We start from the raw sequence: 16,368 nt of genomic DNA, 5'->3' as shown, positions 1-16,368 counted from the left end.
GAAGGTTTGAACAGTAACAGATGTTTAATTTAGCTGAACCCCAGCTCTTGGCACAACAGCAGCTGCATATCCATCCCCCACCCCCATTCCCATAGCAGGTGCCATGCACAAGTTCCTGGAGCAGTGGCCACACAGCTTGTGGGAAACAGGATGGCAAAAAGGACTCTGTCCTGCAGACATCGAGAACCTGTGCTCTGATCAGGTTGCTTGGGAACACAGAGGTGCAGACAGGGAGGTGGGGCCATTGTTTTACACTCCCTCTGTTGTTGCAAGTTCCCCCTTCCAGATGAAGTGACTTCAAGGGGATTTAGAGGGCTGGCACTGTTTTTTCTTCCTCATTCTTATCTTGTTCCTCCTTTGGGAGCCAAACATGAAAGAACAGGACATTGAAAAACAGCAGCATGTAAGAGTAAAATTAGAAAGTGGCTGCACACACCCAGGCAAAGGGACAGGCTCAGAAAAGACCCAAGAAGACCTGAAGTTCACACCTCAGGGAGATCTTTGGCACAGAGACAAAAATTTTTTAAAAAGTAACAAAAAGCAGTGAACACTGGTGAAGGGCGAGAATTTACTTCCAGAGCTACATTACTGAGTTCAAATGTTCACTTTTTAACACAAAGTCACAAGGCACACAAAGTGATAAGAAAGTATAGCACATTAAAAGGAGAAAAATAAATCAACAGAAGCTGTCCCTGTAAAAGACCTGATGGCAGATCTACTAGACAAAGACTTTAAAACAATTGTCTTAAAGATGCTCAAAGAACTAAAGGAAGGTGTGGAGAAAGTCAAGAAAATGACGTATGAACAAAATGGAAATATCAATATAAAAACCTTGAAAGAAACCAGAAAGAAATTATAGAACTGAAAAGTACAATAGTTGAATTTGAAAACATCACTAGAGAAATCTGAAGGTGATTTGGGCAGATAGAAGAATAAATCAATGAGCTTGAAGATAGGATAATGGAAATTATCAAAGACAAAAGATAAATGAAAGGTGAAAAGAGCCTAAGTGGCATGTGGCCACCATCAAGAGACAAGAAAGCATGCATGCTGTGGAAGCTACAAACAGAAGAGAAAAAGAAAGGTGCAGAGGGACTATCTGAAGAAATAATGGCTGAAAACGTCTCAAATTTGTAGGGAGACATGAATATAAACAGTTAAGAAGCTCAGGGAACTGCAAGTAAGATGAACTCAAAGAGACTCACACCAAGGTACATTATGATAAAATTTTTAAAAACAGAGAGAGGATCTTGAAACCAGCAAGAGAAAAACAACTGATCACATACAAGGCTTCTTAATAAGATTATCACCAGATTTCTCACAGAAACTTTGGAAGCCAAAAGGCAGTGGACCAATATATTCAATGTCCTAAAAGAAAAAAAATATTGTTAACCAAGAGTCCTATATTCAGCAAAACTGTCCTTCAAAAGTGAAGGAGAAATTGGCATTCCCAGATAAACAAAAGCAAAGGGAGTTGATTGCCACTAGACCTGCCCTGCAGGAAATGGTCCGGGTAGTCCAGCAGGTGAAATGAAAGGACACTAGTCAATAACAACAGGTTACATGAAGAAATGAAGATTTCAATAAAGGTAAATACACGGGCAGTTATACAAGCTGGTATTACAACAACAGTTTGTAACTGCACTTTTTATGAATGAACCTGGAGGATATTAAACTAAAAGAAATAAGACAGGCACAGAAGCAAATACTGCATGATCTTACTTATATGTGGTATCTAAAAAGGTCATATTCATAGGAGCAGAGTAGACTGGTGGTTGTCAGGGGCTGAGGTCTAGGAAGGACAAATATGTGTGTGTGCCACAGATATGGCTAGCCAGAAGGGGCCCTCGAAGGGGGCCCAGCAGCCTGGCTCCAGAGTGCCCTTCAGCACTGCAGCAGATGTAGGACAAGCAAGGGCCCAGCAAGGGGGCACCAGGAGACCAGCAGGCATCCACCCTAATGGTGCAGGCCATCTGATGAGGGGTAGGGACCGGTGCCAGGATGGATGGTGCCCATGCAGAGTGGGGTGCAATGGGGCACAGCTGCCACCTCACTCTGTGCATAGGCAACGGGGGCCTCCTTGACTTACTGTTACTAAGTAGCGTCCTTTCATTTCACCTGTTGGACTACCAGACCGTTTCCTGCAGGGAAGGTCCAGTGGCAATTAACTCCCTTAGCTTTTGTTTATCTGGGAATGCTAACAGGGCACAGCCCAGGCCAGCCCACGGAGAGGAAGAAATATGACTGTGGGTTGAAGGGTACAAAGTTTCAGTTATGCAGGAGGCTTAAGTTCTAGAGGTCTAATGTACACATGGTGATTACAGATAGAATACTGTACTGCATATGACACTTCAAACTTGAGTAGATCTTAAGTGTTCTCACCACACTCACAACGGTAACTGGTTGAAGTGACAGATGTCCACTAGCTTGACTTTAGATATCTACAAAACCCAAATATATGTAAGGACCTGCAGGGAGCCGTCTTTGGAGTGCTGTGCTTTTCATTCTGTCTGTGCCTGGTTCAGAATCACACAAGATCTTGTACCCACAGACAACTGAACCCAATGCACTGGGCCCTTGACACTCCAGTAGGAATTTAATGCTGAGTCACTCTTGGTGCATCTGAGAGACATGGAGAAATTATGAGAAGCTTAGCCAGCATCATCGAAAAAATATTTGCAGGTTGCCAAGCGGTGAGAGATAAGAATGAGCTGTTTCTCATGGAGTGGTCTTCTCTCCTTAAACCAAAGTTACACGGAAATGTCAAGCAAATCAATTTTCTCAAGTTCTGCATTTGACTAAAGGAGCAAGAGGTAGGCACCGTGTAAGGACACTTGTGCACCAGCGGCTGGCCCACAGGGTAGGGAGCAGCAAGAAAGGAGCAGCCCCTCAGGGCCATCACGGTGACGAGACCTCCACGTGCACTCCCGTAGCCTCCCATCGACCTCTGAATGTCCAGTGATGGGGGTGGAGGTAGAGGAAGCCCCAGCCCAGGGACCTGTGCACCACTTGCCAAGATCATGGGACTCGTACATTGGAGATGACTGACCTGGCTGGCGTGTGTGTGGACCTGCTTCCCAAGCACCCCGGTGGCAGCTGTGCCCAGGTGCGTCCCCACTCTATGCATAGGCATCGTCCATCCCAGCACTGGTCCCTGCCCCTCATCAGATGGCCTGTACCACGAGGGTGGACGCTGCTGGTCTCCTGGTGCTCCCCGGCTGGGGGCTCGCTTGTCCTGCATCTGCTGCGATGCTAAAGAGTGCTCTAGGGCCAGGCTGCAGGGCCCTCCTCAAGGCTCCCTTCTTGCTGCCACACTCGTGGCAGGCACACGTGTCTGTCCTTCCTGGGCCTCCGTTTCTCAACCGTAAACAGGAACAATACCCTCCTCCCAGGTCAGAAGACGCTTGCCTGTAGGACTCCTTGGAAACATCACCTGCCTCTGCTACAGTCCGAGGGGCCAGGGTTTGCGAGAGCTCAGGAGGGGCGTGGAGAGCAGAGTCCAGAGGGCCAGGCACCCATTGCTGTCATGGGGTGACACTCCCACAGCCCTTGTGGCCTGAGCTCCGCGTGTCACTCATAGAGTCCCACTGAGACAGCCCAGGGGGGCTTCCTGGAGGCAGTGTCCCCAGCAGCCCAAGCCCAAGCCCTGTTCACTCACTCTTGGCACCTGCAGTGGGGGAGCCTCCCTACCCCACTCCGGCCCTCCCGTGTGGGGGGGAGCCCCCCTTCCTTGTGGGTCTGAGGGACAAGCCCACAACACGCCAAAACCCTCCGCAGGGTCCCTGCCTGTGTGCTGACCACGGGGTGCACCCTCCCTTTGAGTGCCCCCACACCCCAGCATGGCCACACTGCCCCCCAAGCTCTCCTCGAGGTGTGCCGGGGGGGTGGACACACAGGGCAGTGCCCAGGACCAGGTGGAGAGGGCGTTGGAGATGGAGCCAGGCAGGAGGCAGCAGGATCCCGCCAGCTCCCCTCCCATCAGGGGCTCATACTCCCTGACCCCATGGCCTGGAGATGCAGCCAGGGCCCTCTGTGGGCCTCGAGGGCTCTGTTCTGGTGCCAGGATCATAGCCCAGCACCCCCACTTCCAGGGCCTCACAGCCTGCCCCGAGGGGTCAGGCACCAACATGGGGGGCTGGGCTCCCCCTCCTCCTCTTGCCCCTCACCCAGGGCTGGGAGTGTCCAGCCCAACACGGGGGCCCGGCAGGAGTGGGGGCTCACCCAAGAGGACCCTGGGCTGGGGAGGAGCTGACAGGCCAGAAGACGGGGCAGGACCCTCCGGGCCAGGCCACACCTGGGAAGGGACTCCAGGATGAAGCCCGAGGCCCACCTCTGGCCAGAGGCGACGTAGGCCACGAATGCCGACGGGGACCCCCAGGACCCTGCATGGGACGCTGCCTCCCTCACATGGGGACACTATCAAGCTGTCCAGTGTTCAGCTAAAAGTCCCCTTCAGTCTGTGCCACCGACTGGGCCAGCTGCAGTTACAGAAATTCCTTGCCCTCATAGCCCCACTCAGACCCCAGCCCCCAAGCCACGCAGCTGAGCACCGACTCCCAGGAGATCAGCACCTTCCCTGAGGCCGACGCTTGTTCAGAGCGCTCAGCTGATCCCAGACAGTCTCGGGGCCTGGCGTTTCCCTTGCCACAGGCCGCAGCCCTCCCAGCCCGCCGCTGTCCTGTCTGCCTCCGAGGACAAGGTGGGCTGTGCTCGAGCCTCCTGGGGCTCCAGGACACTGGACCAGGGTCTCTCCAGGCAGGACGGCCCCCGAAGTGCTGCCCTACCCACACACTGGGTGGGGAACAGGGCTTGGCCACCAGTTGCCAGGTGGGGTGTGGCCCTAGGGGGGTTGCCTGCAAGGCAGCTGGTGCTTGCTTGGCATTTGGGTGTTCCAGGGATGGAGCATGAGTGGGACCCACGAATCTGGCTGCTTGTGGCAGTGCCGGCTGCCCTGGGGGTACCATCGAAGCCCCGAGATGCCAACAGCCATGGGCACAGCCCCTGCCACAGGAGAGCTCCAGCCCTACGCTTCCAGGGCGCATCCACAAGGGCCCCCACGCCTGCACACACCACGTCCCCCAGCACAGTTCCTGTACCTGCCTCAGGCTCAGCCATGCCCCACTGCAGCCCTCCCTCCCTTCCTGCCTGCCCCTCCATTCCAGCCCACGTGGGCTTTGCTCCTGGGACCACCTGTTGTCAGCACTTGTCCCTGCCCTGCCTGTGGCCCCCCGGCCACACCCCAGGCCCCACATAGGGTCTGCAGAGACTCTGGGCTTTGCTGAGAGAAATGGTCACTGGCCTGAAACTCGAGGGGAATCACCAAGCTCGTCATCGCTCATGGAGCCTGGCAGGTGGGCGTCCACCAAAATTTCCACTGCAGGTACCCCCACCTCCAGGTCCGGCACAGCTGCTAATCCCCACCCACCCTGTCCCAAAGCCCACAGGGTAAAGACCAAGGCTGCTTCCCCTTGGCACTATGGGGAGGACAGCAGAAGAAGACAGAGCACCTCGCCCTGTGGGGACGGGGCCTCTGGGCCAAGGCTGCCAGGTGCACACAGCAGGCAGAATCTGGATGGGGCAGGCACAGCTCAGGGGCCCTGTCTACCCCCAGACACAGGGGAGGGAGCTGCTGGGGTCCTTCCCGGGCTGCCCCTGCCCCCGGTAGGTTAGAGTTCCCCCTTCCCTCCTCTTCCTGCCCTCCAGCTGCCCAGTCAGCAACAGGGCCAGGCCACGTGGTGATGGGGCAATGTCCCCTGGGCCCAGAAGCGGCCCCCACGGTGGGAGGGAGGCTGTGTGCTTCATGATGGGGAGGGGGACAGGAAAGGCTCCCTCTCAGGACAGGCCCTGCGGACCTCCCTGGTCCCCACCCTGGTGAGGGTCTCTGCACTGTCCACATGGCAGCACCCTTGTCCTGAGCAGGCTAAGGCTCCCAGGAAGCGGGTCGAACTGTGCAGCTTAGTGACTGGGGCAAGGTCGATGCAGCCACACCTGAGTAGGAATCCCGGCTCCCTGGGGTGAGTCACGCCACTGCCCCACGCCTCAGTTTCCTCTCTGTGACTCAGGGCGTGGCAGGGTATCTCGGGACTGTACTGAGGACTAAGGGCGCTAAAATGCCCAGGAAGCCGCAGGACACATCGGCTGTGGTTCATCCACCCTCTTCCCGTCCAGACGCCGGCCTCCTCCCCGCACAGGATGCCTCACTCCCAGCTCTCCTGCCTCCCGAGGGCCACGGGCCCCTGACCGTAGAGACTCAGTGTGGGGGAACCCATACCAGGCTCATGTCAGCCCTGACCACGCTTACCTGGCAAGGCAAAAAGGAAAGGGTGGGGAGAGCGGGGGCCGGCCAGTTACCTGCAGCCGGCCCAATGAACACACAGTACCCATCCTCCTGCGTTGGGAGCGAGGCACAGGCGACAGGCAGCCGGCCCCCACTCAGGTGGCTCCAGCACGTGTCCTGCAGGACCTCGCAGAACTGGCGGCAGGGTGGCGGGCCGGGCAGCGGGACCCTGCCACACGGTGGGGCCAGGAGCAGGCAGAAGAACCAGGCGAGGAAGGGGTGGCAGTGCGTCCGCAGCAGGGCACCCCACACCCGCGCCGCGGCCTGCACCTGTTCGCCGCTCTCGTGGTGGAGGTGGTTGGGCAGCCAGGAGCGCGAGATGCCCAGGCGGCCACAGACCGGCAGGGAGGGCGGCAGGGGCAGGCAGCGACTGGCGGGGGCCGCAGGGTCAGCCCCGAGCAGGACAGAGTTATTAGCAAGACCCAGCCCCGCAGAGTTAGCCGCGTGGGAGACCCAAGCACCGCTGTCCCCGATTAAAGTGGTAACTGCGACCTGAGACAGTGCGCCCGGGAGCCCAGAGAAGGCAGAGGGGGCCGCGTGCACGCCCAGGGAGCCCGTCACCAGGGGGTGCAGAAGTGGCGTGTGCAGGCGGACGTCAGGGCGTTGGAGCTGCTGGCTGGGAGCGGCTGCGGTGGGCGAGAGTCCTTGGCTGTCCAGGTCCTGCAGGCTTCCCCAGGCAGGGGCCCCGCCCAGCGAGGAGGAGAGAGAAGCTCTACCTGAGGACGGTGGTGGCACTGAGGGCCCCGTGAGTGGTGCCCAGGGCTTGCCCAGGGAGGGAGGCGATGGGGTGGGTGCAGGCAGGGTGCCAGCCTCGGTCGTGTGGGCACCCGGAGAGCTGGGAGTGCCATGGCTGGGCCACAGAGTGGTCCCATTCTCCCGGGGGGTGCTGGAAGGCCCAGGGAGGGCGAGGGGGTCCACAGGAGCCTCAACAACCAGCGTTTCCGCCTGGGCCAAGCTCTCAGTGGGCACAGTGCCATTCCACAGCTGGACAAAGCTCCGGATGCCTTGGGCCACATTCAGGATCTTGGCTCCCACACCGGCAATGTTCTCCTCTGGCGTGTCCAGGCTCTCGGCAGAAGTGGGGGTGCCCTGGCTGTCCTCCAGCAGCTCTGAGGGTGCCTCAGGGCTGCCAGGGGCTGTTGCTGGCTCCGTGGAACCATCCTGGGGGACCACGTGCGTGGTGGTGTCTGCTGTGGGCTGCACAGGCAGGAGCCCCTGGGGCTCAGGGATCGTGGTAGCTGCTTGGCTGGTGTCCTTATTATTGAACCAAAGCCAGTTCAGGTTTAGCAAGTCGGCCTGGGCAGCTGCCAGGCAGCAGAAGAGCAGCAGCAGGACGCGGCAGCCGCTGGGGTCGGGAGCCATCGGGGCTGTGCTGCTGGAGCTGAGGGCGGCGGGAGGGCCTTTGTGCCTGGAGGTGGGGCTAGCCAGGCTCCCGCCCTCCTGCACTCCCCTATGCAGGCGTCCCAGCCTCTGGCTGGGTCTGTCTCCCACCCCTCACTCTTGCAGAAGGAAAGAAGGCGCCAGCCTTGGAATCAAGGTGCCCAGCACCCGAGGGTTCCAGCACCCAAGGATTTTGAACTTCTTTCCCATGGCCCTGCAGCAGCCCCAGGCTCCGAGAGGACAGAGGGTCAGTGTGTGCAGTGTCCGCGGGGTTCCCCATGTGCTCCGCTAGGCTCTGCCCGGGCAGGGCTGCTGAGTCTCTGGACTGGGGTTCCAGGCCAGGACCCCATCCCAGAAGCACTGAGGCAGCGGCCCCCAGCCCCTGCTCCCCCTCTGACCTGGAACGTCCAGAGGTGCCTGGCCCAGAGCCATTGTGCTGTAGGAAACCTGGAACTGAGAAAATGCTCAGCTTGCTGCAGTGCCAATTCCACTGTTGCAATGGCTGCCCAAGTCGTTAAACATCCCGGGGAGGGTCTCGGGGGGCCTCAGACCCCCTCAGAGCCACTGTGCCTCCCCTCGAAGCTGGGGCTTTACTTGTCTTGGACTGTGTCCCTTTCAGCCCTTCCTGACCTTCTGCCCAGGAGACCCAGCAGAGGTGGAGCCTGGGACCAGGGCAGGAATGCATCCTCCTTCCCGGCGTCAGTCTCCCCGTCAACAAAAGGATCCAATTAGACTGGAACAATCCAGGCAGTGGGTAACCCACAGGGCTCTGAGTGGCATGTGAGTGGCTGCTGTGCCCCCATCAGCTGCCCAGGCACAGCAGTGGGTGCTGAGGGTGCCTTACGCCCTCTGAGGATCTGTGTGCAGCCCGGCCATCGGCCCATTTCACAGATGAAGAAAACTGAGGCATGAGCCTGGGGACCCTGCTCAAGATCACGGAGCCCAGAAGAGGTGGAGCCAGATGGAATCCAGGCAGTCTACACAGGCATGCTCACTCACACACATGCACTCACACGCACACACATGCTATCCTATCACATACATGTTCACACATGTGTACATCCTCACACGCACATACCCACAGTTTTCACCCCACAATCCATCCCCCCCGCCACAGCGCTCTGCATGCCCGCTCCCCCAGCTGGAGTCCCTTGTCACCCTGCCTCCTCTAGGCTGTGTGGCTGGGGTCACAGCCACCCTCCCCTGGGGCTGGGGTCAGTAGATGTGACAGCAGCTGTGACGGAACAGCCTCACAACCTGTCCCCAGCTGTCCCCAGGTCAAGACATGCTACAGCCAGCGGCTGATTGCTCCCACAGGGCAGGGATGGGCTGCCTGGGACCCGGCCTCGTTTCAAGCAGCTGAGTGCCACATCCATCTCGAGGGCAGGCGCGGGCATTCCACAAGCAAACACCTGCGTCTCGGCGAGGCCTTGCTCCCCAAACTAATCCCCACACTGCCCAAACTCGTCTTAGAGATGCCCAGAGAATAGTCTCTTTGCTTGAAAACTGACTGCCGCTGATGTGATTTTATGCCTAAACACGCCTCCGAAAGTCTCCGAACAGAAATTCCAGAGACCGCCCCTTCCTCCCCCAGCACTTCTCGGGGAGGGAACTCTGGGCTCCACTTGTGGGGGATGCCCTGCCACACTGTCAGCGTGGGGACGCCCCCAGCCCCATCCCAAAGGCTCTGTGCTCGAGGTCATTCACACCCCCACGTACAGCTCCTGGGCAGAGCCAGGCACGAGGAACTGATTGAGCCACACGTGGAGGATGGTGGCAGCCCCATCGCACTGAGCACCCACCCTGCCATCTGCAGGGTGCCCAGCTCCCTCCAACCTTCACCTGCCCACTGCACTCCTGACCCCACCCTTCCCGCCCATTGTCCAGGACTCCTCTACCTCCAAGTGCTTTGAGAGGCTCCTGTCCCCCATCGGGGTTCCCCCACCTCCAAGCACTTCCACAGCATCACACATCTCACCTCTTGGAAGTCCTAGTGCAGCTCTGCCACGGCCCCCCAGCTCAGCCCCTGGGATCTGGTTCCTACCAGGAAGCACCTGGCAAGGGTGGCTACTACATGAGCCTCCTCATACATGTCATCACACACGTGTGTGTACACACGCTCACACACGAACACCCACATATGTACGCTCACTCCTGTTCACACATGAACACATGCAATGCATGTTCAGCTATGCCATACGTCATGTGTGAATACTCACATACCTGCACAAGCCCACACACGTACATACATGCTCACACGTCACACACACAGTACATATGCATACTCAGCTCTGCCATGCATGCTCACACAACCACTCACACACGTGCACACACACACATGCCCGCACACACATACTTGCACACACATACAGGCAAGCACACTCACCATGTACTTGCGCTCTCAGAAAGCACCCTGGTATCGCCTAAGTCCTGCCAGCAGCATGGCCAGGGATCCAGGCCTCCTCAGACCTTGCCCAGTTCCGTGTAAAGGGCCTGACTATGACTTGTTCCAGGAGTCTGTGTGCCCAGACGGCACCATGAGCAGTGCGGACCAGGGTTTCGGCACGGACCAGGGTTTCGGCGTGGACTAGGGTTTCAGCGCAGCCTCTTCCCCTTGGTGGAGGGAGCAGAGAAGCTGAGGCACAGGGAGCAGCGGTTGGCAGTTTCCCTGCAGCTCCTCAGGCCCTCCTGGAGTGAGTGTGGCCTCAGGCCTGCTAGAGACAGAGGACACATGTCATCATGAGGGACCTTGGGGGGCAGGAAGGCAGGAACCGCTTGGCTCTGATGGGGCGGCTGGGAGCCCCATGATGGAGCTCACATGGGATGACCCAAGCTAAGGATGAAGAGGGTCCACGGCTCTCGAGCCAGCAGAGCTGACAAGACAGGTGAGACCCCTCCCTGGGGGTGCGCGGGACCTGGGTGACACAGGAGGGTGCCCCAGTCTGGTCCTTCCACCCTATTGCCTTGAGGCCTGAGATCGACCTTCCCAGTCTGACTTCGCAGAGGAAGCAGCCTTCAAATCCCACCACCTTCCCCTCAGTGTTCCTGGGCTGAGCGCAGAACACAGGGTCCTCATTCGACTCAACAAGGGCAATGTTAACCACAAACTCCCTCAGCAAACCCCACGCAGACAAGCATATCATCCCTGTGAAGGCCAGCGGGGAGCTGGGGAAGAGCACGGCTCGCCAATCCCGGGGATCCCGGAAAGGCGGCACCACACAACATAGCCACCCAGCTGCGTCCCCAGGGCCCCAGAGCCTGTGGGGCCCCTTTCTCTGGCTCTCAGTTATGACAACAGGTGGGCCAAAGGGCTCCCTTCCTGGAAGCCAAGCTGACCCAGCTGCTGTGTTGGGCATCATCACAGCCTGTCCCACTCCGTGTGGAGACAGATTTGGGTTGACTCCCTGCTCTACTCCCCGGCTAACCTGATGAGAAAATTGGTCTCCTCTGTTGCTCGGCTACAGTGCGGCGGTACCATGGCCCCCGCTGGCCGGCCATCTGGCCAGGGTGCTAGAAATGCCCGTTGGAAGCTTTAGCCATGGGCTGCCCACATGCAGCCACTCCTGTTATCACGACCTGCCCGCTCCTGAGGTTCCTGAGGTGAACAGCTCAGAACCCCACACCCCCAGAGGACCTGCCGTCCCCCACTGGTGCCGTACTGCAGAGTTGGGCCCTGTCTCCTGAGGTGACGGGGCCACTAGAGCAGCCACGAGGCCCTGGAGCCTCAGCGTCCACCTGGTCTTGGTGGACTCGGGGGTGCTGTCCCACCACAGAGCGGGCGTCCTCCCTCAGCCTCTGGGGTCCACACAGCCATCGAGGGCTCGCCACTGCCACGCCAGCCACGGGCTCCAAACGCCGAAGCAGCTGGCAGCAGGGTGCAGGGTGGGCACAGCGGGAGGGAGGCCTGAGATGCGGGGAGAGGTCATATGCACCAGCGGCTGTTTCAGAGGCCAAGGGAGACTCCGCCCACCATGAACACAGGTGCCGAGAACTGAGCCTCCCCACTCCCCGCACCCCATCTGGTCTCCAGGAAGGCTCCTTCCATTGCTTCACCTGCCCCGAGCCGGGGTTCGTCCTGTCTTGTTGGTCTGTCTGGTTTGGATTCCTAAATAGTGTGGTCTTTTATTTTCTTTTTTAAAAAAGGCACAAACACCCACACGTGAACAGGGGAAACTGGTTCGTCAGGGGGCAAAGAGGGGGGCCCATTTCCGGGCTGAAGGCCCCAACCGTAGCTTCGAGGCTCCGGGCTGTTCAGTTGTCAGAAGTGCTCCTCCTCCTTGTGGCCACGCTAGGCCTTGGCCTGTGGCGGGTGGCTCTGGGCTCCCTCCCCGTGGGCCTCCCACACCTCAGCCCTGGAGGCTGGGGGAGGATGACAGAGATAAGGGAGCAGGGCAGCCCCCACCTGAGCCACCCCCTTCGTTCCCTCCCTGTCCTTGCCCCCAGATACCCGCCTGAGCCCAGAATGTCCTGCAGAGACCCCTCAGGTGTGGCCTCCCGCCCCTCCTTCCCCAGGGACCAGAGACTGTCCAAGGACAGGCCCAGGCAGGGCTCCTGGAGATTCCACGGAGGGAAACCTGGGCCCTGAGGTCCCAGCACCCACTGCCCACGGGCACGCCCCCCAGGCGGGCACAGCCAGTCAAGGTTTGGATGCTGCGGACACGTCTCCAGCCCTTTTGAAATGAAAACATGACTTTTCATCTTTCTGTGGCGCAACTAGTTTATGATTGTCTAAAGTCTCTGAATGTGCTTCCCGGACTCTGTATCTTGTGGCTACTTTTTCAAAGCACAATGACAAAAGGCCAGAAGCTCTGCAAGTGCCCCCTGAAGGCTCCGCGGCTTGGCCAGGACCTCTCACCAGACCTGGACTGGGCACAACCCGGCCAGCGGCATGACCAGCTGCCACCATCTGCAGCTTCAGTGGCTGGAGGTGGCCGCGCAGTGAGGGGGCCAGGTGGCCGGGCCCGGGTCCAGGTCCCTGGAGGGCGCTCCCATCACCGAACACCACGTGGACCTGAAGACCTATGGAGGCAGAGGGGGTGTGACAACACCTTCTCTAACATCCACCCCCAGCTTACAGCCTCTTTCCCCCTCTGCTCAGTGCTCAGGGTGCCCCATAAGCCCATTCTGTCCTCCACGGTGAGGCAGAGTGGAGGCTTCTGTCCCCTGATTCCACGATGAGGCTTCTCTTAGCTCTTCCCTGGATGTACATTCCTGGTCTCAGCCGTGTCCCTCCCCAGGCTCTGGTGTCCCTCTGACCACTCGGCAGAGCCTGGGGACCACCAGGTGGGGAGCCTGAGCTCTTCAACCTCTTCAACCCCAGTCCTCCGCTGGGTGATCACGAGTGGTGGGAGCCTTCTTGGCTCCTAAATTAATGCCAAGCACCGCCTGGCGCTCAGCGGGCAGCCTGCCTCTTCCTGCACCTGGCCGGCGGCAGCTGAAAGCCCATGAGAGCCAGGTCCTCCCCTTGGGCTTGGTGCAACCTCCTCCGCACCCCGACGGCCCACCCTTGGGAAGGCCGCCAGAGACACGGGAGATGGATCACTGGTGAAGGGTCATGAGCCGGGCAGCAGGGCCTGAGGCAGGAGCAGCATGAGGATCAAAGCATCGCAGAGAAAAGACATTTGAGGCATCTTCCCAGGGACAGCTGCCACCTGTGCCCCTGACAGGAGGCCACAAGGAGGACACATGGACCCCTGCCATGGTTCTCCACAAAGCCTGCACCTAAACACGAGCAGGCAGGTGGGTAAGTCCAGGCTGCGGGACAGACACCCCCGCAGAAACCCAGCTGGACTCCCAGAAACACCCACGTCAGGAAGAAGGTGGTGGGGTGGCCAGGGCAGGCAGGGCTGCTCCAGAGTCAACAGACTACAGACCAGGACACTAATGCAACACGTGGTCCCCGATGGCTCTGGGACTGCCCAAAAGACACGCACGCCAGTGGGGCAAAGGACATTATGGAGTGCATCTGGAGACGGCCTGTTCACAGGAGCATGGACAGAATTATTGTAAACTTCTCAGGCGTGACAATGACACTGTGGCTCTGTGGAACAATGTCCTTGTTCTTGGGATATGCACACAGAAGTGCATCTACAGGGCAATGGGTGGAGATGCTGTGGCTCACCTCAGCGAGTGTCTGTACTTGTTTGTGGATATGCAGGAGCACACGTGTGTGCACGTACATGGATGTGTGGCTATGGATACATTCATACGTGGCTGTGTGTGTGGACTACATGTGGATTATGTGTGCAAACAGATGAGCATGCGTGAATGTGTGAATGTGTGCATGGGTATGTACATGTGCACACATGCATATGCATCATGGATGTGTGCAGATATGTACACACGTGGAGGTGCATGTAGATATTCTTGTGTGTGCACACACATGGATACCCGTGTGCGTGGATATGTGTGTGTGTGGATATGGATGGAGAGAAAGGGAGTGCCTGGGGAAAATGTGGCAAGTGTTTGCTTGTGAGTTGAATGGAAGGTGTGTATGAGCATTTTCTGATCATCCTATCAACGTCAATGCAGGTTTGAAATGTTCTCAATCGGATGTTTGTAGAGAAAATAGAGGTTTCTTCCTGATGTCTTCTGGCAAACTCCCTATGCCAGCTCCACCTCTGGCAGTGCAGGTGACTCAGCAGAGGGTGGGAAGAAATGCTTTTCAGACCTCGATGCATGTCCCCTGGGGCTCCGTGTGGGTGTTATTCCTGGCACGCCTTCAAAGTCTTGTTACTCCTCCCAGTCCGAGGAGGCTGGCAGAAGACACTGCCTCTGTCTTCTCCTGAATGCTGCAGCAAGGAGGGCCGCTGGGTGGAGCACAGCGGGGCAGTGAGGCTCACCGACATCTCCTGCTTGATGTTATAAAGTTCACTAAGGCAAAACAAAAGATCTCAATGTGCTCTGTAGGCTCTAAGGGAACCATCCACACTCTACCCAAAACAAAGCAGATATTTTCAAAGACACTAAGAACTTCGAGAGCCAAGGGGTCCCCGATTTTGTTCTTCTCCAAGATTGCTTTGGCCATTCTGGGTTCCTTGAAATTCAATTTAAGTATTGGGGTCACTTTGACAATTTCTGTAGCCGGTGGGGATTCCAGCAGGAGTTGCCTGGGCTCTAGTCGATTTAGGAAGTATTCCATCTTCCAATCCATAAACATGGGATAACTCACCGTTTATTTAGATCTTCCTTAATTACTTTCAATGCTGTTTTGCAGTTTTCAGAGTATAAGTTCTTGTTGATGCTGTTGTAAACAGATTTTTCTTTCTTAATATCATCTTTGGATTGTTCATTGCAAGTATAAATAAATACAATAGATTTTTCTATACTGATCTTACACCCTGCAACCTTTCTGAGCTCATTTATTAGTTCTAATAGTTTTTTTGTGGATTACTTAGAAAAAATTGTATTTTTAGAGGAACAATAAAAAACTTTTTAGGAGAAACTTTTACTTTTAAATATATATGATATACGATATATATGACACATGATATATATGATACATGATATATATCTCATATATAAGATACACATATATAAGATCTGGCCTCTAAAAATACAGTTTTACTTGTTCCTTTCCAATCTGGATGTCTTTTATTTCTTCTTGCCTAACTTTCCTGGCGAGAACCTCCAGTACAATGTTAAATAGAAGGGGCAATAGGGAACGTCCTTGTCTTGCTCCTGATCTTAGGAGGAAATCATTTGCTCCTTCACCACAGCATGGTGTCAGCTGTGGACTTTGTCACAGATGCTCGTTATCAGCTTGTTGAGTGTTTTCATGAATGGTGTTGAATTGTGTCAAATACTTTCTCTGCATCTATTGAGATGATTGGGTGTTTTTAATTTTTTATTCTATTGATATAATGTATTACATTGATTTTCAAGTGTTAAACCAACCTTGAATTCCTGGGATAAATCCCACTTAGTCATGGTGAATCTTTAGTCTACCAAGGATTTCTGTGTCCATATTCATAAGATAAATGAGTCTGCAATTTTCTTTTTTTGGCAATGTCTTTGTCTGATTATGGTATCAGAGTAATACTGGTCTCATAAAATGAACTGGGAAGTGCTTCCCACACTCCTAGCCTTCTGAAAGAGTTTGTGAGAATTGGTTTTAATTCTTTAAATGCCTGGTAGAATTTAGCTGGGAAGCTCTCTGGTCCTTGGCTTTTCTTTAAGGGTGTTTTTGGATTACTAATTCAACCTCTTCACTTGTTATAGATCTATTCACACTGTCTATTTCTTGTTGAATCAGTTTGAGTAGCTTGCACCTTTCCAGGAAATTTTCTGTTTCATCTGCCATCTAGTTTGTTCATAGGATTGGATTAGAAAATAGTTGAAGGACTTATACTCCCAATTTTAAAACTTACTACAAAGCGATGGTAACAGGACAGTGTGGGAGTGGCGCAAGGACAGACACATGCATCGATGCAGTGAACTGAGGGTTCTGGAATAAACTCATAAACCTACAGGCAACTCATGTTTGACAAGAATGTCGAAACTGTTCAATGAGGAAAGAGCAGCCTTCAACAAATGGTGCTGGGTCAACGGAACAGACACATGCAAAAGGGTGAAGCTGGATCCTTACTTCATACCACATGCAGCTATTAAATTTTTTATTTTAATACATTAAATATATATTAAGAATATAT

The 16,368-nt window shown here is 55.9% G+C and overlaps 1 protein-coding gene across 2 annotated transcripts in view; it reads right to left on the bottom strand.

Moving 5' to 3' along the window:
- Positions 1-7,704, bottom strand: part of COL18A1 (collagen, type XVIII, alpha 1) — a 56,012-nt gene extending 48,308 nt beyond the window's left edge. Inside the window, exon 1 of one of the 2 annotated variants that reach the window (XM_011954194.1) lies at positions 6,352-7,704. In XM_011954194.1, the coding sequence (XP_011809584.1) occupies positions 6,352-7,699 (1,348 nt within the window). In that variant the 5' untranslated portion in view covers positions 7,700-7,704. The remainder of the gene's footprint in view (positions 1-6,351) is intronic. The other variant, XM_011954195.1, reaches the window with a different exon arrangement.
- Positions 7,705-16,368: the final 8,664 nt, after the last annotated feature.

Source organism: Colobus angolensis, unplaced genomic scaffold, assembly GCF_000951035.1.
Source record: "Colobus angolensis palliatus isolate OR3802 unplaced genomic scaffold, Cang.pa_1.0 Scaffold38, whole genome shotgun sequence".
Lineage (NCBI taxonomy): Eukaryota > Metazoa > Chordata > Mammalia > Primates > Cercopithecidae > Colobus > Colobus angolensis.
This window is presented reverse-complemented; position numbering and strand designations above follow the sequence as displayed.